The following is a 25,362-nucleotide window of genomic DNA, read 5'->3' on the forward strand; positions in this document are numbered from 1 at the left end:
ATATGCCCTAAGTACGTACTTAACGTAATATAGTAATTTTAATATAAAAACTATTATATAATTCGGGATAAGTAAGCTATTTTATAGTAGTACTAGCTAAAAAAGTTAATAATAGAGGTTAGTTATAATAATTAGCTATAATAATTAGCTATAATAATTAAAAGCGGCCTTCCTTAACTATAGAGGTTCTAAATTTTAATAATTTTCTTTTTTTTTTATATTCTACTTTTACTAGCTACTCGGGCGGTTCTTAATATCCTTTATATAGTATTAATATACGGTATTAGTAAATACTTATACTACCTCGGTAGATTATTTTTTTTTAAAAATTTCTTTTTTCTTTTTTATCTTTCCTTCTTATAAAGGTTATAACTACGGATTATTAATAGTAATATTAGGCGCTACTACCTTATAAGCTTACTACGTACCTAACTAAGTTAGCTACTTTTTTAAGTAATAGTAGCTTATAACGGTAGTATCGGAGATGCCCTCGTTATTATTATTAAATAATATTAACTTTATATCCGTAGTTATAAACTTTATAAAAAGGAAAGTTAAAAAGTTAAAAAATCTAAAAAAATAGTTTATCGAGATAATAGGAGTATTTATTAATACTATATATTAATATTATATAAACGATATTAAGAATTACCTAAGTAGCTAGTAAAAGTAGAATATTAAAATAAATAAATATTAACTTTACGATATTTACCCTAGTACTTTTAACTTTAACTCGTATATATATATATATATTTATTACCTCGTTTTTTTTATTAAAGTTAAAAACGCTTCCCTCGCTATTTATTGTTATTATACTATCGCTATTACTATCTAACCGTCTACCTTAAGTATACTTTATTAAAATACCGAGACGCTACTAATAACTTATCGACCCTTAGGGCTTCTAAAATTTTAATAATAATATAGAGGTTTTTTTTTAAAAAAAAGGGCTAAATAAGCTAATATTTACTACTTAAAGCTTATAAAGATTCTTTTTATTCTTATCGCTTTTAATATTACTTAAAACTCTATTTAAACTAAATAAATTTACTAAATAAATTTACTAAATAAACCTATTAATATATAAACTACTACTTTAATAAGAACCTATTTTACTCTTAATATATAGTTAGTAATTAGTAAGTTAAAACTAAAAATACCTATTAATAAGTTTACCCTTCTTAAGCTAGGCGCCCTTTTTAGCTAGCTTAACGCTATAGCTATTATAACTAATATAAATATACCTAAAAATTAGTAAAGTACTTTTTAATAATACGGAATTTAATTAAATAATAGTATAAATTATATAAATAGCTAGGCTAATACGGACGTTAAGATTTAATATATTAATATTAATTTAAAAATTATATTTTATAAAGCTAAAAATCTTTTTAATATAAGCTATATTATAAATATAAAGAAATATATAAGGGGCTCTTTAATTTTTAATAAGAAGGAGTATATAATATAAAATTTAGTTATTTATATAAGCTAGTATTAAGAGGTTTTATATATATTAAAATAAGTATAGCTCGCTTTTTAAATAATTAAAAGCGGGGGAAGGTTAGGAGTTTTAATTAGTAATTAGGTATAGAGCGCAATATACTTAGTTTTTTTTAATACGTAATATACAATACGGCCCCGGCGGATTACTCCGTCGGGGGGAAATAGAATACTTATAGTTTATAAGTTAGTTTTATTAATTTAGTATTTTAAATTATTTGTTTTTTATTTCTACTTTTACTAACTACTTAGGCGATTCTTAATATTAATTATATAGTATTAATATATAGTATTAATAAATACTCTTACTATTTTATTAAACTATTTTTTTTAAAATTTTCTAACTTTTCAATTTTCCTTTTTATAAAGTTTATAACTATGGATTATTAATAATAATATTAGGTACTTAACGCTACTACCTTATAAGCCTATACCTACTTAGATAATTTTACTACTTTTTAGGTAATAGTAACTTATAATAGTATAATATCGGAAATACCCTCGTTATTATTATTAAGAATAATACTAACCTTATTAATATATACTTTTAACTTCGACTCGTATATATATATATATATATTTATTACTTTATTTCTTTTATTAAAATTAAAAAACGTTACTTCTCTTACTATTTATTATTATTAGCTTATTACTATTACTTTATTACTATTACTTTATTACTATTACTTTATTACTATTACTTTATTACTATTACTTTATTACTATTACTTTATTACTATTACCCTATTACTATTATTATTATTATTATTATTATTAAATCGTCTATTTTAAATATATACTATTAAAATACTAAAATATATAGTTATTATTAACCCCTAGGGCTTCTTTAATAACTAGAAGTTCGATCTTATAAGTATTATACTAAAGGACCCCGAACTATAATATAACTATTTTAAAAAATAGAAATTAAATATTATTAATTTAAAAATTAGAAAAGTATATATTAATATAAAGTCTATTGAGACAGTGGGAGTATTTATTAATACTGTGTATTAATACCGTATAATCGATATTAAGAATCGCCCGAGCAGCTAGTAAAGGCAGAAATAAAAAACAAATATATTAATATAATAATTACTTTAATAAGTACTTAGTTTATATAATATAATAGCTTTAAAATACTTAATTAATTTTAAAATATTATTAATATTTTAAAAACGTAGTATAAAAATAAGTTAAGAAAAATTAAAAAAAATATTTTAAAATTATTAAATAAAATAGAAAATAGGGAGTAGTTTTTAATTATTTAAAGAGCGATTTATATTTTATAATAAGATCGTTAATATTTAGTAATAGCTATAGCTAGTTATTATTAATTATAAAGTTTATTATATAATAAAAATACTTAATATTAACCCTAATAAACTAGCTTATTTATAAAAGCGAAAATAGCCCCTAATAAGGCGGACCGGACCCTAAAGAGGTATTTTAAATTATATTTCTAGTACTCTGAACTAATTAAATAGCCGAGCCCGCCCTTTCGGTACTATAGAAACCGGCGCACGTACTAGCCGAAGTGTGGCTGAAAGTCTGCGCGAGGTTAGTAATGAGAGTAAAAATTGTGGCTGTGCTAAGAAGTTTCCAAGCGTAAAGCCCGCCACTCAGACTAGACTGCTCATTAAGTTCTCATTCTCTTCTTTAAAACCCCTGCGCACTCCGTCAATCAGCAAACTTGATAACGCTTGTCCACTTATGAACCTCTTGCATAAACGGGCTGCGTTTGATTTGAACTTCATACGGTGCCTGACATCTGATTAAAATTTACCCAGCAGCCTAACGAGGTCGTAACTCCAGACCTAAGCGGCAACGAACATGGTGGCGACAATGCGAATCCGGTCAAGCATTGCCTGCGTGAGGTGCAGGCGATCCAAGATTAAATGCGACAACACTGGCCAGCTGGATTCTCCCTGCGAGAACTGCAAGAGAAACGGTAGCAATTGTTCCTGGCCCATTCCAGCTCCGTTGCCACCTAAAAGGCCCATGTCCCCGCTTGACGATAAGCAAGATGCAAGCGTTACAGGCTCTGGGCGGGAGAAACGACCACGAAGGGCTCGCATGGCGAAGGCGCCAAAAAGTAATTGCCACGAGGTTCTACAGGCTATTCGGTGCGTCGACCGAGGGTTGTGGGATAAGATACTGGCTACTTTCCAACAGCATTTTGCCGTTGAACTCCCCTTCATTCACGCACCGACAATCAAAAGGACAATTTATGACTTAACCACTGGGCAAGACCAGGTATCTTTTGATACTTGTCTGGTTCTTCTCGGGATCCTGGCATTGGCAGGGAGATATCACCCAGACCTATTGCCCCTCACAGAGCCCATGTTAGACGTCGGACCCGACTCCCGCAACTACGATAACACACCTCATGACCAACCGGAAGGTCACGCTCCTTCTGACTCATTTGCGAGGCTGTTGGACAATTCGCTTGGCTCTTTCCTCAAGGCAACATCTGTTGGATCGGTTGAGCGCGTCCAGGCCCTGCTTATGCTTGCACTTTATGAATGGATCTCGCCAGATCACGAAGGCCTTTCAGCCTGGATGCTCATTGGAGCAGCGGGACGCATGGCGCAAGCACTCAGGCTTGGACACGAAAGCAAGCCAAATACTACATGCGAAGAGGCAACCTGCGAACGAGAGATTAGACGCAGAACGATGTTCAGTTGTTTTATTTTCGATCGTCTCATTTCCTGCGGCAAGGAGAGACCCTTCTTCATACGTTTCGAAGATATGCACGTTTATTTGCCATGTGCCAAAGAAGATTTTGATTTGAGCCGTCAAAATCAACAACCGTTTCTCTCCAGCAATCTGTCCGAACCTGAGGCGCTCCATGATTGCAGTCTTCTCGGTTGTTTTGTGCAACTGACAAACATATGGGGTCGAATTTCCCAGTACACGAACGCGGGAGGTCGTTTCTTAGAGAAAAGCGTCCCGCCATGGAGTCATGATTCTTCGTTCTATAAATTGCGGCGAGAACTGGAGACTTTCGGCCACGGGCTCGATAGCCCGGGACTGTATCTAACGATGAGCACTGTTAACTACTTCCGTCACGAGAACACTTCGAGCACTTTCGTCCTCTTGCACCTCCTGTATTCCCTCTGCACGATAATGATCCATCGCCAGTACCTTCCATTCGTTCCTATCAAGTGCCAAAAGCCGAGCGGTCCATTAGACGAGCCAACATTTCCGCAAAACGCGGTCCCATTTGGATTCTGGGAGGAGAGTGCCAGCGAAGTGTTCAGAGCAGCAGAGACTGTTGTTTCTTTGATCCGCTTGTCAGGTGGAAGTCTTCCACACTCGCCTCTCGTCGCGTTTGTCATCTATACAGCATCATTTGTGGCAATTTATGCTAAATACTTTCTACACATGGATGCCCGGGGCTCGTTGTCCCGCAATCTAGAACTATTCAGCCAGGATCCCGGAACTCCGTCGAGTAATGTGTGTAGTAGTAACACCGCCATCATGCTTGACGCCCTGAAGAACATGGCAAAGAATTCAGGAGTGGCAGCAGCATTCGTCGCAAGATCTGGTGAAGTAGATCAATACTTTTCAGCCATGGTCCAAGATCACCATCATAATCTCAGGCACCGTACTTCACCTCAACTGCCCACGGGCGTGAGGCTTGGTGTCCGCATGGGAGGTGATACTGGAGGCCTGGAAGAATGGGTGGAAAATTCCGACAGAATGGTCAGCAATAGCTCAATCATGAAGGACGGTTATTCTAAACGAGATCTCGACCGGACGCGCCTCGAGAATCCGACTCTCGAGAAAACCACACAACAGGATGTTTCCGCCCGGCCCAGCTTGCCTACCACGCTACTCGAAATATCTCCTCTCACGGCCTCAGACTCACGAAATCAACAATCTACACTGGCCACTGAGAAAGCGTCAGGCGCCGAGGATCACATGCAGCCTCCGCCATTGAGTTTGGTACCCACACAGGTTACGAGCGAGGACCAATCCGTTTTACCGGAAAGTACATGTGCCGACGACTGGAGCTGGGCCTTCCTTCACGACATGTACCTAGGGAGTGTTTCGTTCGATTCGGAGGATATTTAGCTTAGCTCAAGTTTATTACATGGAGCATTCGGAGCACGTCCCGGAATACATATGACGGGAGTTTACAGACAACTATATGCCCCGGGACCATCAACAAGTACTTAGTTAGCTTTTCATCACAGTGAATTTGTAGAAGATGAAGGGTCAAAATCGTGAGCACGCCTCCAATCCTGTGCATGACTGTCACGCCGCCCATATCAACCACATGATGGAAAAGTCGTAAGCTATCAAGATTAACATGATTCCAAGGTCAACGCCAGGCTTTCTATACTGTTTCTGCTACCAATAAATGCAGGTGGATTATTTCGTCAATCCTCAACAAACTTTAATCCAAGCTACTTGGCCTTTCCGCAACAGCTGTTGGAGTTCTTGAAGTGCCGCAATACTGATTGTGGCGTTGACACTATGCATGGAATATAGGTCATTGGAAGTTGCTACGTCAGGGTGGTATAACACCAGCAAGCGATGGCAATGATTGGACACGCAACCTGAATCGTTCAGCGACCGCGCACTATTATTCATCTGTGAGGTACACTTAATACAAGCAAAGCACCTTCGAGTTAGGTTGATTCTCCATCCCGCAGATAATTTCCCACGACGAGAATTGATAGGACGAGAAGAGCTATCATTAATGTCCGACAGTCGAGATCCATGGGGTTCTCCAGAGCCCGTTCAACCAAAACGACCGTGGCCCGTTGAGGAGAGCCGCATGGATGGAAGGAGCCAGGCAATGGTAGAGTGTAACGTGATGACCTCATGTCTATGTAGTTGTCAATCATGTACTATGATTCGTGAACGTCCTGCGCGAGCGTTATTCCTCATCCTAAGCTTTATCAATGGCTGTCAAATGCTTCGCTACTTTCTCCACCAGAGGGAGCAGTTTGAGTCCTGAGGATTGGTCCGGAACGCTGCCATGAACGACGTGTTCAATGGCTCGGATCAGGAAGATAAGAAGAAGCGTCACTAGTACCATGATATGAATAGGACGATTATAGATCCAGTCAAGGTGAACTTGGGCTTCTCCATATCCCCTTTACGGTCAGCGTCGCGTTGCTCGTCTATCTCAATGACCTCATCGAAGATGCTGCTATGGCTGTTGGCCTGATACCAGACGTAACTTATTTGGTTTTTGATTATTTTATGCACTACGTGCGTAAACAAGCTCACCCTGTTTATTCATATTTCTACATATGATTTCCCTTTGATGGTGTATACTACTATATACATATCTCGTAAAGTTAAAAAGCATGATAGGACCCTGTAATACGCGCAGAGCTTCTGCTGGTAAAGGCACCCCTATAGGACGTCCAGCCGTACCACCAGCCACATATCCTGAAAGATTGTTAGCAAAGTGGTAGTAGGCGGGCGGGCCGCCATGAGAAGATGGCTAAGCTTTTGCTAGTAATAGCTCCCGGTAAATCACTGTAATCGCCAGAGGCCCAGACGTGAAGTATAAATGCAACAATGAGAGCAATCGAGATTGCCTGACTAATGCGGAGGACATCGGCTTGAAGAGTGCCCTCGGTAAAATTCTCGTGGCTCACCTAGATCCCAGGGAGGTTGGAAATTGTCTCGGACTTGAGGGCAGAGTATAAGGTACTTGGGATCAAGAGTCCGAAGGCAGCAACTAAAAGTAGTCCATTGCCGAACTCGGACACAATGGCATGAAACTTTTGGCATTCATGGCGGGCCCCCTCTGAGTAAAAAAAAAAAGCACGAACGAAGGCAAAGTAACAAGTTCGTCAAGATGCTCCCGAGAATCGGGGCTTGGATGATAGGGATGAGATTGTTTTCATCGCTGCTCTCTCGAGGGACGGATGTCTCGTGCTTCAGAATGGGCACAATGAACGGAATTATCTCGACAAGGAATCCAAACGTCGTCTCGTTCAATAGACCAGCTACCTGGGACATCTTCCAGGCGAAATCTTGTCCGGCAAACCCAAGGATATTCGCTAACAGCACGACAGCTACATCATAGGCAGTGGCAAACTTGGAAAGTTGCAAACCAGGCAACACAAAGGCAATCGATAAAAGAGTCCAGAATACGTTGACCAACATTGAGCCAGTACATGACCTTTGCCAAATCACATAAGGTAGAGGAAGTGGCGGATATGAAACCCGCTGGGTCCATTTTCGCCCTCATGTGCAATGCATCTTGAGATTGAGTGATGTGCGACACGAAACGCATTCGTTGAGAGAAGCGGGGTTGATTCGTGGCTGTGCTCCACGATACCTTGAGCAGGCAATGGCGAAGAACTGATTTTGTGATCGCCCGCCATCTGTAGGAGGGAATTCCCAGAGGCCCGGTCGAGTTTTGTAAAAACGAACAGCGAGGAGCAGAGGATTAGGTGTTGATTGTAGGAGATGCTCGGAGCTGTAGTTAAAATACAGACAAAAAGGAGAAGAACAAGAAGGGATGTCACGAAGCAATCTTGCTCACAACTCTTGCTTGTTATACATTGCCACGGGCCGCTAGTGTGTGACTAGTATCCATTCTTTCAAAAGCGGCGAAGGTGTCCTTCTGTGTTGATGTGCCATGGATAGTTCATGAGTGTTGTGATGTACAAGAAGGCATTGGATTCCTTCTTTACGGACCTGGACTTCCGTGAAGGCTCGACAGCAGATGGCTATATTATCGGATGAAGCAAATAGCTATCCCCTGATATTGCTGAGAACCTACTGTGTAGTTGCCAGAAGAGAAAGTCAATTAATATGATGGGGCTATCCAAGGTACACTACCGCTATATCTGAAGCTAATAGCGTTCTGCATCGCAGCTGCGTTCTATACATTCATTACTGAAGCAACGTACTTAATTGTTCGGTGGCCTCAGTTCGGTCTACAATCGCAAGTGGCACAGGCTATCTCTCTTGAAATGCTACTTATCCACAGGTAGCGCCGTCCTGTTCCTACCCCTTCGGCATCGTCTACTTATTCATTGATATCGAGTCAAGCAAATTGGTCGATTGTTTCGACACATTTGACACTTGACGGTTCCTTCGATCTAAGCCCTCCATCGCTCTTGAAAAAACATAACACGAGGAGAGGAAAGGCAGAAACATATAGCTTCTGGCCTTGCTCGCTCAGACCGTGGTGTAGCCAAATACATTGTGAGTTGAGTATTCATTGTCGTGCCAGTCGCGTTATGCATCGTACATGTAGAGTTGACAGGCCCTCACGAGAACACTCCAGTGTGCAGTCACCTAAGGTTCATCACGACTGGACCCAAAGTCATGAGCAAATACCATGCGTGACACACCTAATACCCGAGCGTTCACTTTGTTACCTTTGATCCCCCAGGTATACAGCAGAACCAGCTTGAAGAGCGGGTGCTTACGTATGGTCAAACAGGAGCCGGCGAATTTTGATAGTCTTTGCAGTGTTGCACTGACTTGAGAGCCGAGCGTCGCTCTCTGACCCCACCTAGACGCCCGCAAGCCAGGATTCTGGCCCGTCCGTCGTCTCCCCGCAAGTCCAACTGCCATAGAGCAGAAAGTCTCCCTTCCCCGCGACCATTTTGCAGCCAGATACGCCAAGATGTTTTGCCTCACTGTGCCACACAGAGACAGGGTAGGTAGGCTTCTCGTAACTCTGATAAGGCGACAAGATGTCACTAGATGAACCAGGAAGCAGTCACCTTTCAGCCTCCACGAGTTGATACCTATCAGCGAATCATACACTGCTTCGAACGTTTAGGCTTCTTCTCCATGTTTCTAATAACAGACATGAATGTTTTCGTTTTACGCTCGAAACCTTAAATGGAACCAGGGAAGTGTTGCAGTGGCGGCTACACGCGGAATGTCTTCTGTCAACATCAGACGATGTTTGATGAGGAGACAGACGCGAAACTCTGAACGGAGTCTGACCTTGTGACAGAGTGTCCCGCCTCCTGCTGTTCTATTTCTTTCATCTCCATCCCAGGTGAAGTGGCGAGATTATTCCCGTCGTTCTCTAAACTTCCCTCTGGCCCCGACACAGCTGCGCCCTCAACACTTGGCTCATACAGGTATCTCACCATACCGTCACTGGCAAGTAGTAATTATATTAAGCAGCTCTGGCTGCTTTCTGTTCGTCGCATCGATTGCTGACTCACCTCCCAGAGGCCATCCAGAAGTCACACAACCACGAGACGATTGTCACGTTCGTTTGATTCAACACTGCAAGATGTCAGAAAGTCCTACCACTGCTTCGCGCAACCAAAGAGATCCTGGTAGTCCGACTATCACGGGCATCCCGTCCATTTTGACAGTTCTTCGCGAGCCTGAATCCTTCTCGACGATCGACGACAGGCGAGGGCAACAGTACCGCCAACAATCTCCAGAGACTGCCTCGAAGCTAGCGCGCGAGACTCTCATCAGTATGTGTAAGACAATTGGTCTGGTCGGCGCACAGCTTAATAATGGGACGAATGACTCCGACTTCCAGCTCAGGCAGCTCATTCACTTGGCACGCAACATAACCAAGCGGCTTGACAGTCCTGAGCTAAACGGGCAGAACGGACACGCCGGCTCCCCTCGCTCGGACTAGATAAGAAATTCTCTGGGTGTCAGAACACGGCGAAATAGCTCGTTCGCAAGATGGAAAGCCGTCAAACTGAAAGGATCGCAGCGTTTCCGGAAGGCTTGCAGTTAAATTCATGGCACAGTCTTAGGAGAAGAGTTGCGAACTGAAAAGAGGGGGGGGGGGTCATATGGAATCATGGGGCTCCAAAGAAGAAACGACATTATATCTACATTTAGAGACCTTGACAATTTTTGCCTCGACAGATTGAACGATAGTAAGTCGCACAGCCGTGATCAATTCCCGCTGACGTCTCGTTGATATATTGAGTGCTCCCACGTATTGATGTCGACTCGCGTACAGGGTTAGCCAACTTAGTGAAAGTAGACTCGAACTCATTGCCTCGATATTCAATTCTACAGCTCGGCGACTTGTTCTTTCAGAGACTTGCTTCGCTCAGCCTCAATAACTTGGCAATCGAAGACTTTAGCAATACCCTAGAATGCAGGACGATACGTTGCTATAACAGAGACAAGAGTTTAGCGTCGTTGTTGACGTAGCATCAGCCAACGTGAGTCGAAGAGGAGTGTAATGTCTTCAGTGCCTTGCGAAGCTTACCTACCTATGCGGCGTTAGGTTCGTGGAACAATGTCATCAAGTAAGCTGCGTCGCTAATACGCTTTGCGTGACTATTTAGAAGTGCGTAAATTTAATATGGATCGTAACCTTCTTCTACTTGAGCTGTAACATCTACTACATAACTAAAGTTGCCATTCTCTCCATTTGAAGAATTAGTGCATCCAGCCAACATCTTGAGCTCTCGAACCTGTCGACGTACGCGAGGTCTTCGAATCTTGAAGAGGTCTATGGTATTTGCTCTCGAAAGTATGGCTCAATGCATTGAATCCATATCCATCAGAGGTCTATGGTATTTGCTCTCGAAAGTATGGCTCAATGCATTGAATCCATATCCATCAGAAGAATACTTTGATGCCAACTCCTTTACAATATTGACATTCGGACTGGCAGAGCTGTAGATATTTTATATAACCTCTGGCTCTTTGATCTTGTAACAGATATTTTGTTCTACTCCAGGGTGTTTATCTCTCAAGCTTCTGGTAGATATAGATAGATGACGAGGAAAGTTCACTAACGTGTGGGAAGCGTACTCCGACAAGGTGTACCTTGGGATGCTCCAGTACCTCTTTTGAAATACCAAGAACGTCATTGGCCATTATTTAGCATCATAGTCCAAGCCTTTGGATTGAATTTGCCTCTAAAAATTCACGGTAGCCCATCCCTTCAGTTGTGTTTCAAAGTTTCCATTCATATAGGTCTTGGAAATTGAAAGCCACTTGAATTGATTGGTCCAATCTGATTTCTGCTTTGTTTTCGAATATCCAGAAGACCTGTTATCTGGAAACCTCGGTCTTTGCATGCTAAAGGGGCGGCATATTTAATACGATAAGTATGCTGGCCATCCTACGTACATTTCACTTGAGCGCAAGTAAACTAGCTTAGCAGGTGCAATAACAGAGAGCTGGGATTAGCTTACAGCATTTCCTTCAACCCTGTTGTTCTACGGTTTGAATGGTGCCCTATTGCTTGACGATTCTCGTGGATACTGTGCGTCTAAGAATGCTCAGGAGCCGTTGTAGACTTCCATTATAGTCTTGACTCTTTTCTGACCAGACTTTCTCGACTACCAAATAGTGATGAGGTTCTTATACCCAGATCTCAGTCATTTCGTGTGTGTAGCAGACTACTTTTCACAAGAGGAGCGGGCTGTCAATACAACTTGCATGTTCCACCGCCAGCGTGGATGCTGCCCATCCTGCTCGCCTAAGAGCCTGAGCTGCAAAGATGTGGTTGCCTGGAAGATGGAGATGAAAAACATGTAAATATCAATCATAAGCATGTGTCTAGTCTATCCATTGGGTGTTGGCATACACGCGGCCATAGGATGCAAGTATGACGTTGCTAGAGAATAATGCTGTCAAAGCGGGCTTCATATTGAAACGCAGAATATCGAAAGGAGATAAGATTTATGCATCATGCCGGAACGAATAAAGTGAGGCGAAGAGTCAAAGCAAATGGAAAAGACGAGAACGACGCTACGCCGTCGAAGCTGAAAGCTTTGACGTTCGCTCAGCCATTCACCGTTTATCTCAGTAGGACTTTTCAGCACTGAGGTTTAATTGAGGACGAAACAAGTATAGAAACAAACGCTTCTCGGCAACGTAGATGTAACTAAGCATGGCCGAACAATGGCTCGTGTGTCCATAATCATCTGGGGCCGCTGTCATGCGTTGACTACATCTAGGAGAAAGTGAAGAGGAAGTAGGGAAGACTAAGTCGCATTGCATGTCGATCTCATGCTCACATGCACCCACCGCATTTCGTGAACCTCGCTAACGCTAGATTTGGTTGGTGGAAGGCACATTACTCAACCACATCTTGTGGATTCTGTGCATATCTCAGCTTGGATGAAGAAGAAAGCTCAGATGGCTTTCGAGGACCGATTTCAGAGCTTAGTCAGCATCACTTCGAACAAGAATAGTAGAGATTAGCTCTGGCCGATTCAGAAATGCCTACCGCTGAGAAAAGTCGGTAAAATTCGGACGAGCTGCATGAACTCGATGTGGAAGTCTTTTTGATGCACGAGAAACCCTGGGAAAGGTCGGAAAGCCAGTATCCATCTTTGGAAGTTTCATAAGTGAGTACATTCAACTCCCCTGTGGTAGGCGTATCATTTGAAAGTTATGGCTGTCGTGGGACCCATAGGTTCTGTCGGATTCTATCAAGCAGCATGTCAAATGCAGTCTTGAGTTGAAGTTTCATCTTTCGTTCATAAGCTATTAAGCCTGTATGTAAAATGGTGTGCAACATGACCAAGCTGCGGTATGCACGTCAAGAAGATGGTGGTGATCGCAATACTCGCAGGGAACTGGTGGGGAAGTCTGCAAATCTTGGACTGATAGCTGACGTTTACCCCTATGCTGCCCAAGACGTAAGATGCGGCATCTATCAGCGAGCGGAGATGCGATGAAGTTAGCCTCCTTGAATGGAAAGTCTGACTCACCGTGAAACAGTCTCACTCTGGAGTCTGGTCTACTAGTGCAAGTGCAGTAAGAGTGTAAGTCAGAATCTATGCTGAGTAACGAAATAGAGAACCACTGGAGCTTGTGGCAAGCCTTGACAACCAGCTGGCCCTTGATTGGTCGTAAGGCAGCGTGCGATGGGCATTAACAAGCATGAAGTCACTTGAATCTGCCGAAGGATAATGGAGCTGATATTCCTCAGGAAGCTTTCTAGTGAAGCAGCGAGTATCCCAGTCTCGCCGACAGCTAATAGAGTGGACTGGTGATGCAGGCAATTTATTGCCGAGTCAGCTGCTCTGGCTCGGGGAACGACTCTGAATATCGTACACAAAGAAGAGTTCAGATGGTCCTCGTCGGAGAATTTGATCAGGGTTGCCTCGAATTCTATGCCAGCCGCTTCCAGGCCCTGTCAAGCCGCGCACATCAGGATGGTCGGCGGTGCCAACAACCGGTCTCCGCCACTGGACTGTGCATCCTGACACCCACCTCATTGGTTGAATCCTTGACAAAAATTGCCTTTTTGAAGAGGCAGATAGCATAATAGCATAATAGACTTCGGGCAACACGAACTGCTCATGCTAGGTATCTTCGAAGAACGAACTGTTGGAGACGGAGCACCGGAATGACGCGATCCATTGGGGAAGGTCAAAATCAGTAGGCAGAGTGGGAAGAAACTGGTCAATCAACGGACCGTAGCTTTCGAAGATATGCAGATACGACTACTTAAAGGATGTTCTCCTTGACCTTTATCAATTGATCTATCTCCATATTCATCATCATCACTCATCTTTCATCCTTGGTCTTTCCTCGACCTAATACCTCTTAATTGCTTGTAAGACGGTCATCAACAACATATACTTATATACCGAAAGAAGATAATCCCCGAGAAACCTTGGTTTAGTTATACTGTCAGGTACACAATGCGCTTCTCCAAGTCTCTTATCATCATGGTGGCAGCGACCATGGGTGCGAATGGCGCGCCATCTAGCATCGACTCACGCGAGCAAAGGTACGTGGCGATCATAAACTCGTTGACCTAGGATATCAAGCTAATATGACGTAGCGCTATTATTCAGCCAGCCCTTGTGACTCGACAGGCTCCTCCAGCTGTTCCAGCTGCTGTTCCAGCTGCTGCTCCTCCTGCTTCTTCTCCCGTCACGCAGGGAGAAGGCGACAAGAAGGGGGAAGACAAGAAGAAGGGCGATGGCGAGGGAGACCGCAATGGGGCGGACCGTGACGGAGACCGTAACGGTGGTGACCGTGGCGGACGTGACGGAGATCGCGACGGCGACCGAGACTGCCGTGCAGAAGATCGTGGGCGTGACAGAGACGGAAGATCGTGTTGTGTGCGAGGAGGACGTGGAGGAGGGCGCGATGGTGACCGCGAGGGCGATCGTAAGGTGGCTCGCGAGGACCGCAATGGAGATCGTAACGGAGATCGCGATGGTGACCGCAGCGGCGGTGATCGAGGTGGACGGGATGGTGACCGCAATGGTGACCGTGAGTGCTTCCGGGATGGTGATCGCGGTGGTCGCGGTGGCGATGGTGAGAGACGTCCTCCTCCTCCTCCTCCCCCGGCCGGTCCTCCGGGCTTCCCCGCTCCGTTCCCCGCCCCGGTCCAACCCCGCCCCGGTTTCCCCGGCGCCTACCCCCCTGGCTTCCCTGGCGCGTTCCCTCCTGGACCTCCTCCTCGTGGCCCTGATGGAGATCGAGATGAGGACAAGAAAAAGCCTGCCGAGGACAAGAAGCCTATCCCAGCATAAATCATTATTCCCTGTGATTGTCGACTGACTGGTTGTACTCACTTCCTGTTTAAGGGTATTTTGATTCTTGAAGGAAGATGTTGACGGTGCAGTATTACAAGGTCCCACCCATTGAGTGCAAACTCAATGTACAACAGGGTGCGATTGGAATTGAAGAATACGAAGACAGTAGTTAATCATTGTTTAGTTGTTTAGTTTAGTATGAAATACGATGCGTACAAGCTGATCACATATAAACTCTGCTTTAGTTACTTTAACTAATCAAACCCTTGTCCAGACATGCTTGCAACGTCGGATACACCAAAGTCGAGTCTCGTGGTGCTTCGATCTGTTCACATGGGGAAAGAAGTTTCTATTCGGAGGTTCTGAAGAAGAGGAGGAGGACCTAGGTGGCAGGTTTTACACGAGACGTATTGCTCCCAGGTTATTCTTTAGGTAGATAGTAAAAATCATCGAATTGCTGCCGGATTGTTGAGGGCGACAAATGATCTGATAAAGTACAGCCTGGCTCCATCAACGAATGGCTGCCGGTAGCGTCATGCATAACCCTAGTCTAGTCCTCCCGCCTGAGGGGAAAGAGACCCCAAGCAACTGCCCATCGAGACAAAAGGGCAAGTCGTTCATCTTGAATCTGAGTCAGTTAGAGTCAGAGCTGGCAAGCGTTACGGTGGGTAGTAAGTAAACACACACAAGAGGGGGTTTGATAAGGAACCAACATCGCACACTCCCATCGGTATAGAAATGATATTCTGGGTCGCAAGGTTTGTACATGCCCCTCAGCACGTGTGGAGCTATAATATGAACAAGAATATAACAGCCATCATCCACCGCAACCCTTACTTCCTTCCGTATTTAAGGATATACCTAGACAGAAGGCCAGCCGCCGGACCACGAGATGACATTCCAGCCAAATAGAGTTTGAGAATCGGCATATCCAACGTCGGTGTTCACTAAAATAGTTAGACTTGATAGCGCATTGAAGCCAGAATTGACTACTCACTATAGTGATAGTAGAGGACCGCACCACGCTTGGGGTCAACCAAGACGCCTTGGCCACCGGGAGCATAGATTTTGTTATGAGATGGAAGAAGAAGGGTGCCACCGCCGGCCAGGCAGCTCTTGCCGCTCTTGTCGGTGTAGGGGCCATTGACAGAAGAGGCACGACAAACGAAAATCTTATACTCGTTTCCGGGGGTCGGGCGGTTAGCGTCGAGACCGCAGCAGGAGCCTGAGCTGAAGAAGGCCCAGAAGGTGCCGCTGCGCTCGTAGACGAAGGCACCCTCGACAGGCTGAGGGGCAGTGGTGTTCAGAATGATGTTGTATGGATTACCGTTGGCTTTGGTTGCAGCCGCATTCAGAGGCACTTGGAAAATGTCCTGCCAAAAGGAGCCAAAATTCAGGAAGTAGTTGCTACCGGACTTGACGAGCTGAGCATCGATGGCATTGTAGCGGCTGCCGGCTGAAGAAGCGACCCCGGTGGCGCCATGATCAGTCCAGGAGCCAAACTCCATGGTGGTGGAGGTAGCATAACCGATGGCCGAGTTTTGAACGCCGAAAGAGGAGACGGTGTAGTACAGAATGTACTGATCGCCAACTTTGTTCACATCAGGAGCCTATCCGAGACAAGATCATGAGTGTGTGCTCTAAAGGGCCGACAGTTTTTCCATTCTCGTCGATTCTGACCCCGTTTATTGATGGCTAGACGGAAGATCGAACCCTTCAACCGGAAGGCCGAGAAAAGTGAAGGCACCAAAGGGAGACAAGGAAGGCTGGACCAGACATACCCAGAGATCATCATTGCCCTTGAGATTGATCTTGCTACCCGATGGCAAGGCAGCTCCTTGGTAGGTCCAGGGGCCTACCAAATCGGGAGCCTTCCAAATACCGATCTTGCTGCCAGTTTCGAAACGAAAATAGGTGCCATCATCGCGACGGACAACGGAAGGGTCGTGACTCCAGCACTGGCCGGAGCAGGCTCCCGGATTACCGTAAGCCTGAACGGTGGCGCTCAGCAGCGCAGCTGCGAGTGAAAAGATGGAACCGAAGCGCATGATAGAGACCAAATTGTTCGACACAGGCAGAGGAACAGTTGACGCTATGCACTGCTGGAAGAGAGTGACTAGCAGAGAGATAGCTTGGGATTGCTTGAAGAGAAGAGGTTCGCGAGGAACATAATAAGAGAAACTTTAAAGTAGGACGGGAACCGGGAACCGGTTGCCATCTCTGGAAGGAACCGAGATCTCGCCATCCGAACTCCATCACGGAGGGTGATACCGGTACACGATAGTGTACATCGTTCCAGGCTGGGGGAGCTCGACTGGCCCTGGGTAATAATGTGCCCTTCGGCTTGATTGGCGGAATTCGAGCTCGCTGTCTGCGGCAGGCCCTTGTGGGCGGCGTGAAGATAAAGACGGGCAATATACTTGGAGCAGAGCCTAAGATTGACCCGGCCAAAGAGATGAAGGGGTGGTTCAAGGTGGTGCGGTGGACCGATACCTATTGCATGGCCAGACGGCGTCTTCGGCGGGCTGACCATTGACTTAAGTCACCAACAAGCTGCCTACGAACATACGAAGTGTCCGTATCTGATGGGATCGGGGCAAATAAGCAACGAGGGATGGACAAATGAAAGGATAATTAGGCTATGACGGCTTTAAGCGAGTAAGAAACTGCCATGCGTGCCGTCGTCTGTGGGTAGCAAAGTTCAGATTAACGGAAACCTTGGAGAGTGGGAAGACCGTAAACGAGCTGGCCAGACAAGGTACAGTAGTGTATTGGTTTGTCGAAAACTGGCTCTCCGAATGGTGCGCATGGGAAGATGAGACCGGTTGACAAGGGAATTTCGAGTCTTGAAGGGTAAATTTGGGGCTGGTGAGTGCCGGCCGTATGCAGCCTGCAACCCTCTGCATGAGAAGGGCCGTCTAAAGAGCAGACGAACCCGGCGATTCAAGTCCCGTCACGATGGAACTCGCGCGGAATCTTTCCCCTATTGTGTTCAAGTAACTGTACAGATAGGCTCTATGCGTCGAAGAGTCTATCACTGCAGAGCATCCAAACATCCATAGACTGTGTTCGTGAACAGATAGACGACCGCAACAAGCGCTCACATCAAACGGAAGTATCCGCATCGAAGGAGAGATTGATCGTGATGAAATCACTGGAAATTGGAAGGGTTGAACTCTTGTGCATTGAAACTCCTCCAAGAAGCCTCATTACCCTTGCGATGGTTTGTTGTCCGAAGCTCTCTGACCAAGACCTTGTCTTTATGCAGGGATAAGACGGAATTCGCCATCGTCAAGCAAATGGGTGAAGAAAATAGGGGAGTTCTGCCCGCCATGGTGGCATTACATCTGGAGCCGAAGGGGGTCCGAAGCGAGCGGCCCAGAGAAAAGGGGGCTTGGATTGTGCCCAAGTCTCCAGGTTCAGGTCGCCTACCTCCCTTGTATTGTTTTCTTTTTATTTCGCACTCCCCTTTCATCCTAGGTCTGGTCGTCGTACGCAGTATGTGCCTGTGTCAGAATTAAGCTTCATTTTTGGGCTTGATATCCGTGTGCAATGATGCATCCATATCCATATCCATATCCATATCGAGAGGCTTAATCTGTATCCGTAGACTGTACGCATACCTATTCGCCGTCTGCTCCATGTCTCGGTTGTTCGTCCGGATCAACGCGATCAACACGATCAGCGGTGTCCCTGTGGGCGAGGGAAACAACGTGTTTGCCGTGCTCGGCAGAAAAACCTACGTACTATGTATGTTATTCAGTGGAGTTTGGTAACGTGATGGGCAGAACCCCAGTTCACACGGGCCATGGCAGGGAGTAAGAAAGTCTCCGTTGGCCGTCACCTTGGCCTTTGTCGGAGGCTCGGAGGCTCGGAGGCTGGGGCCAATCAGCCCCGATCTACTCCGCAGAGTCAGATTATCAAAAGCAAAAAACCAATATCCGTACGGTGTCCTCATGATCAATTTAAGCGGCTACAAAGAAGGCAACTGACTTTGGCTTCCAGGCGATGAGAGCCTACTTGACCACACATGAAGGCGACTTGTGGCTAAACTTCGGGAATGGTGTCGATGTGTTGATCAATCACTGATACCGACCACCTCATCGTCGGGCTTTGGCATCCAGCTTGGACTCGGAGGATCGGGAAATAGTTTGGCGCTGTGAATTTTGGCTCATGGGTGGGCGAAACTGTGGGCGACGATTGGGAATAAGATGGACACCGCGTGGGTTTAGAGGAGGGCAATATTCCGAGCAGCGTCTCCCATAAGATGATGGCTCCACTCCTTGTCAATAGTGTACGGGGTACGGATACGGGATACATATATGGTACGAGTATCTGTGTTATGGTGTTCATAACTTCATATCCATTTTCAACAAAAGCAGCATCACGCTGAAGCCGCCTTGAGCGCCGTGCGCGGGCCCGCCCGCTCCCTTTTTCACTAAATCTTCGCCCTAATGAACGGACAAAAAAAGGGAGGGGAGGAACCGGATCTATTTACTCCGTAAAGGGGACATTCGGGTGTCAGAACCGGAGAGCTCAAGCGGACTGCGGTGGATTGTCCCGCTCAATCGGCGGACAGCCCGAGGCTGTCCATTCTAGATGTCATCAGCCATTCCCGAATCACCCAGATCTTGCGGCGTGTCAGCCGGAGCTCGACGGACAAAGGGCCGGTGTCTAGCCACCATTGTCCATGTTGGCCCTCCTTCGTGTTGGCCCCAGCCAACACATCCATCTCGAAGCTGCGATGTCACGGCCGCCAAGGGATCATCATTGCGTAGTGGCGGCCATTTCATCATGTGTTCACATCTCCGATCTGTACGTATATTAGGTTGGTCCCTTTGCGAGCCAACTGAGCCTGCTACGGACATGGCTTTGAGGGATACTTATGCCGTCAAAAACCACAGCTCCCACTCGAGGGCTGACTCTTGACCCCTCCAGTTCAGATCCTATACCTATGTGTGGATGGTTCAGAGCTAGAGGGCGTGGCTTGGTTGATTAAGAAAGTGTATGGCAACGAGCTTCTTGTTACGGGCTTACCGGGGCCCTGCTGCCTCGTTGGTCTGACGGATCCCTGGCTACAGTAGGCTTCGAATGCTCGCAGTCTGGATAGCCGCAAAGGAAAAAAAAAGGGGGGGGGGAGGGGGGGCTTTCTGGCGTTGCAGGAATGTGATGGGGATGCAGCCCGGCGGAGGTTACAGTTTGAGGCACGCCCGGTGGTTGAATCCTCATGTTCGTACGAATATGGCGTCGCAATCACAGGTTCATACCTAGTGGTTTTGATTCTGTATCTGTACCAAGTTCTATTGTAGCTTGACTGCGCGTGCAGCCTTGCAAAATGCACATGCACCAGTGCCACCAGACATCAAGCTGTATGTTGAAAGACATGTAGGTCAGGAACGCGTAAGTCGTGGCACAAACTAAACTCTACACATAATAATCCTACTCGCCTACCTACCAGGTGAGAAGTGTCACGGCTCACCTGCGAGCAGGGTCCACACGCCAGACCCACTGGTTCGAGGTCAGGGCGGAGGGGGCAGGGCTGCTACCGTCGATGGATGCCATGTGGCCATGACTGATCGGCAAAGAGTCACGGACGCACGCAGTAGTTTGTTAGTTTAGGGTCCAAGACTCCAAGGGCCCAGGGCCCAGGGGAGGAAGGGGGCGGGGGGAGAGGAGGGGAGGGACTTGGGACATGAGGAACCCGGCGCTCTGGATCTGTTACGTTACCAAGAGCCGTCAAAACTAACATCTGCAAACTCATCGTGTACCCATATCTTCAAGCTTCTTCCCCCATTGTAAAATCGCTGTTTCCAATGGCTCCTACGCCATATCTATCGGTTATCCATGATCCTGGGGGCTTCAACTTTTGGCAATCCTTTAAACCAATTCCGCTCGGACTTGTTCCTGGCACAATCAAACCAGGAGCTATATGCTGTACGTTAGGGTGAACAGTCTGACGGAATACCTACGCCCGCCGCTTTCGCGCGACGGCGTTTGGAGGGTGATTTGGGCTTGCCTTGTTAGTGCTGACCAGGACGTGCCGCCCATCTCATGATGGCTGGGACGAAAGCACGGCACAAAGAAACGTTCATCGGGAGGAGTAGACTTTCAAGAAGTCCAGGAGCCACTTGATCAACTATGTTGAGTTAACGTTGGGATTTCCAGCTGTCTAACCTTTGCTGGCCTTCCACGGTAAACAATAGGGGTGACAGCCTGACCGGGTCCTGCGAACTGGTGACGACAGGGTTTCCGGCCGAGAGTTGGGGTGCAGCTCACAAACTCCCACATGGTGAGATGCTGTAGTGCAGCTGACACGGAGGACACAATGCAAGAGATGCGGCCCTTGAGAACCTTGGGCGATATCGAGAGGACGTCTGCGCCTTGCGTCCAATAGACAGCGGGCTGCGCCAGTCTCCCCTGGATGGATGGAGGGCTGGTAGGCTATCTGATGTTGCGTTTGTACTCCATATGGATAGAACATGAAGACTGGTACACAACCAACCCAACCGAGGCGAACCGCGAATATTGGGCTAAGTTCCAGAATTGCGTCCGGCAGCTTCTAGATGAGGACAAAGAAGCGATGCAGTGTGAAATTTGACATGGGGGATGCCATTAGTTGTCGTGGCTGTCTATACCTACGACCTACTCCGTACACTGCAGGCTACCAGTCTCTGGACCTTGAGGGACTGAGCATCACATATATCAAGTCAATCTCTGGCCTTGGGAAGCTGAACAGTCACAGGTTTCCACGGTTCATATCAGGAAGCTGAGCAGCGATCGCGCGCCTTGGAGATTCGGACCAAGTACGGATAGTTGTCCTTATCCGTATGTACTACGTACCCCATACACCCAAGAATCAAGATGGATACTCAGCATGACGGCCAAATTTGCCTGCATTAGTGCAATTGCGACTGCAAGGGGCATGTCCTTTGTGATCGCTGATAAGGGGCCAAGGGCGTCGGGCTTGCAACGGTTTCTGTTAATGAGGACCTTCTCTGCAGCGTTGGTACTTTTGACTTTTCTGTGTTTTCATTTCTTTTATTTCCGCACAAGATGGGAAAAGGCGGTTGAAGAATGAGGCATAGCGCGTGTGGAAATACAACCTGGAAACAGCAGGCCAAGCTTGCGTAGTGGTACATAGGTATCCGTATATAGAGGGGATTTACCCCTAGATTGTGACGCTCGTTGCCATTCTCACTAGCTCTCTTGTGTTTGCTATTTGCCTGCATGGGTGTCGTGATTATGCTTCGGCTGATTATCTGGATGAGTGGATGGGCAACAATCATTGTTGGGTCTCTGTGCCTTGTGCCCTGAATATATGTAGCGCTCCGTATCCGTACATTGCGCAGTACGACCACGACGGCGACAAATGCTTACACTGCGAAGCAAATTGGACAACATGGCTCGCCGCGAGTCGACGACAAGGGTGTGGCCGGCGTCGCCATGTTGCATCCTCGGCGACGGCGACACAGTCCCTTGAGGAATCAGAATGCGACCCAAAGACTTGGGTTCAATGGAATATGGGCGGATTCCTGGAGCCCTGCCCTCGAGGAACCATGCATATTGAAACATTGCAGTCTCAACTCGGGGGTTGGGTGGGCATGAAGGTGGATGGCTCATCCGATGGGAACCTCGGATGGACGGATGCATCGCAGTTGGGGGCCCATCTCGGAGCAAAAAGAGGAGTCGACGAGCAGTTCTCTCTATCCGTCTGTACGGAATATTCGTCCATGCGTTGGACATCTTGGTAACTTCTTTCCCAAGAGTGAGCCTCCGTCAGCAGAGTTCATGGTGATATTGACATGTAATTACCAGTACTCGATAATTGTCACCTGCATGGCAAAGTTAGAAACAGGACGCGACGATCCATGCCATGCCATGCCATGCCATGCCAAAAGTCCATGGCATGCAAAGGGCCCCATGCCGTGATGATCTGGACTCTGGAGTGACAATCTAGCGTTGTTCGTGCCTATGGATACCTCCTGATAGACACAACAAGCGGCGTCTCTGTTGAAAAATTGCAGAGTTTCTCCTTCCCAATCTAACATGTCATATCAGTCAGTCAGTCAGTCAATCAAATCAATCAGCGAGGCACAATCAATCGGACTGGGAGACCAGGGCCTGGATCCTTCTGGTCGCCGAGCGTGGTGCACTCTTTGCATGCTGAGCCGTCTTACTATGTACTTCGTACAGCGTCGGGCTCTTGGCAGCAATCACCCTTGTTCCTGGGCTTTACCAGGGCCCCTTGCGGGACAAAATCACCAATGGTTCCAGTCTAAGTACCTTGTTATCGAAGAAAGTTAATTCTTTCTAAGTTATAAGTACAAGAATATAGTTTTAATAAAACAGTATAGTACCTACCTAGTACTTAAATTAAAATACTTTTTTAAGCTTATTATAAAAAAAAAATAATTATATTATTAACTACTTATTATCGAGGTCTATAAGTAGTATTATAACTTTAACCGTAATAGTTTTATTTATAATAAATAAAAAGTCTAATTATAAGTCCTTTAAAAACCTCTAATTAAGAGCTATAAGAGCCTCTAAATTAAGTTAAAATACTTATTAAAATATTAATAACTAAATTAACTTTACGATAATAATCTTAATAAAATACTTAGTAAATAATATTAAAATCCTTATTAACGTTAAGTACGATTTATAAAGCGTAATAATATAATTATAAAGTATTACTAATATATCTTATACTAAAAAGGGTATTATTAGTACTAATAAAATAAATAAGGCCGTATTAATATAGTACTTCGGCTTTTTTTTATAGCTTAAAGATAATTACTTTAAATAGTATTAAAAATTTATTAAAAAGCTCTTTTAAGTACTCCGGTATATTTATTATTATTTCTATAATAATAAGACTTTTAATACTTACGTATAAGAATAGGTTACTTATTTTTAAATAATAATACTAACTTATTAATAAGCTATCGAAACTACGATTTTAATAATCCCTTAACGAGAGAGAGGGTAAAATAGAAGAAAGGATAGGTAAGAAAAGGGTTAAGGTTAAATAGTACGGAATTCGAGGGCAGGGTAGCGTTTATATATACTACGGCAATCCTCTAGTAATGCAAAACGATGGAGTTAAACAGTGAATAGTTCCAGTCCATACCGAAGAAGACTGACTATCAGCATCACTTCGGGTACAGAGTGCAAGGAAAGAAGAAGCTTGCAAAGACTTCTTCTGGGGTCGACCGCTGGCGTTGGCTCTTTGTCACAGCCGGGGCGTCCCCCACGAATCTAGCTTGCTACGAGTGTGCAGCACTGCAGATGCCGACGGACGGGACGGAGGACGAGGACAAGGACGGCGTTGGACGCTCGGTTCAGCAAGGGCTGTATCCGTATGGCCGGCTCCTAGCCAAGGCAAGCAAGGCCATGTAAGGCCGAGCAGGGCAAGGTACATGTCAACGGGCGTTTTTCAGGTTGGCCCAGCTGCAGAAGAGACAAGCCGCGAAGGTGACGGACGCGAAGGCTGGAGTCTGAAGCAGGCATGACTTGGATATCTGGGGGATATGCCCCCTTCCTTCTCATTCTGCGAGCTCGTCTCATTGACAGTGTCAGTGTCAGCTTACCTTGGTCCGCGTGTGACCCGGTGTCTTGCTTTACTTCTGCTGCTTTGTTTCTAGTTTGTTATTGTGTTTCCCTCTTTGCAGGTTCACCATCTTACCTTACGACTGGATCAGCCACGCGCGGACTCGACGAAGCTGTCCGGGAACCGAGTGATTCCCATACTTCACCGGGCCGGCCGAACGACAACTAGCTGCGTACAAACGGGCGTTCTCGACGCAATCGCTACGACACTACGGATGTTAAGGGATCCTTCGAGCAGAATCCGAAACTTGAGCGGTGGCGCGAATCCCACACAGAAACAGCGATACTCTGTTGACTCTGGATCGGGTTTCTCGGCTCCTACATATAAATCGAGTACGCAGCACGTCTGCTTGGCATCGTTCGGTCGTCGAAAAAGAATTGAATTGAATGGATGCTGCTGCTGCAAAGAGGTCTGTTTTGTGATCTTGGCATGCATCCTTCTTTCCATCCACGCTGCTCTCATCCGACCATTTTCATCTCACCAAAACGCATCGAGTACCTACCTGACCGGGGCCTTTCATGATCCACAAACTGTTTTTGAGCGTACGTGAGGAGTCATTCTCTTTGGTGCCCGAAGCCAATTTCCTCTTTCCGCTCTGCCCTCTGAACCATGCTGATGAGTGACTGCCTTTAGTCCCGTCGTCCGAGGTCTCATTCATTCATCTGAAGCGGAACACACAGAGCGAAGGAAGACGACTCGTTCCTAGATACACAACCTGCAGAAAGAGAAGATCCGACGGGCGAAGATCAAAACGAAACAGACGATAGAGAAGAGGGAGAAAAGACAAGGTGGAAAAGAAAA

General features: G+C 45.8%; 6 protein-coding genes across 6 annotated transcripts; 3 read left to right on the forward strand and 3 right to left on the reverse strand.

The window, feature by feature from the left end:
* Positions 1-4,548: 4,548 nt before the first annotated feature.
* Positions 4,549-5,583, forward strand: CABS01_12770 (uncharacterized protein; the record flags this gene model as incomplete). The annotated part of the gene is made up of 1 exon (XM_060546122.1): positions 4,549-5,583. The coding sequence occupies one exon, from the start codon at positions 4,549-4,551 to the stop codon at positions 5,581-5,583; it is 1,035 nt and encodes a 344-aa protein (XP_060395511.1).
* Positions 5,584-6,143: 560 nt separating this feature from the next.
* CABS01_12771 (Ca2+:H+ antiporter) lies at positions 6,144-7,280 on the reverse strand (the record flags this gene model as incomplete). The annotated part of the gene is made up of 4 exons (XM_060546123.1): positions 6,144-6,336; positions 6,554-6,701; positions 7,007-7,122; positions 7,162-7,280. Coding segments are annotated over 4 exons (576 nt in total), but the record flags the coding sequence as incomplete, so codon positions are not given.
* A 2,465-nt stretch (positions 7,281-9,745) lies between these two features.
* On the forward strand, positions 9,746-10,108 carry CABS01_12772 (uncharacterized protein; the record flags this gene model as incomplete). The annotated part of the gene is made up of 1 exon (XM_060546124.1): positions 9,746-10,108. The coding sequence occupies one exon, from the start codon at positions 9,746-9,748 to the stop codon at positions 10,106-10,108; it is 363 nt and encodes a 120-aa protein (XP_060395513.1).
* A 3,994-nt stretch (positions 10,109-14,102) lies between these two features.
* CABS01_12773 (uncharacterized protein) lies at positions 14,103-14,945 on the forward strand (the record flags this gene model as incomplete). Its single annotated transcript, XM_060546125.1, has 2 exons — positions 14,103-14,191; positions 14,246-14,945. The coding sequence occupies 2 exons, from the start codon at positions 14,103-14,105 to the stop codon at positions 14,943-14,945; spliced, it is 789 nt and encodes a 262-aa protein (XP_060395514.1).
* An 864-nt stretch (positions 14,946-15,809) lies between these two features.
* CABS01_12774 (endo-alpha-1,5-arabinanase) lies at positions 15,810-16,996 on the reverse strand (the record flags this gene model as incomplete). The annotated part of the gene is made up of 3 exons (XM_060546126.1): positions 15,810-15,895; positions 15,946-16,558; positions 16,730-16,996. The coding sequence occupies 3 exons, from the start codon at positions 16,994-16,996 to the stop codon at positions 15,810-15,812; spliced, it is 966 nt and encodes a 321-aa protein (XP_060395515.1).
* A 5,167-nt stretch (positions 16,997-22,163) lies between these two features.
* Positions 22,164-22,828, reverse strand: CABS01_12775 (uncharacterized protein; the record flags this gene model as incomplete). The annotated part of the gene is made up of 2 exons (XM_060546127.1): positions 22,164-22,692; positions 22,761-22,828. 2 exons carry the CDS (start codon positions 22,826-22,828, stop codon positions 22,164-22,166), a joined length of 597 nt encoding a protein of 198 aa, XP_060395516.1.
* Positions 22,829-25,362: the final 2,534 nt, after the last annotated feature.

The sequence above is a fragment of the Colletotrichum abscissum genome, assembly GCF_030869225.1.
Source record: "Colletotrichum abscissum strain IMI 504890 chromosome Unknown Scaffold_40.1, whole genome shotgun sequence".
NCBI lineage: Eukaryota > Fungi > Ascomycota > Sordariomycetes > Glomerellales > Glomerellaceae > Colletotrichum > Colletotrichum abscissum.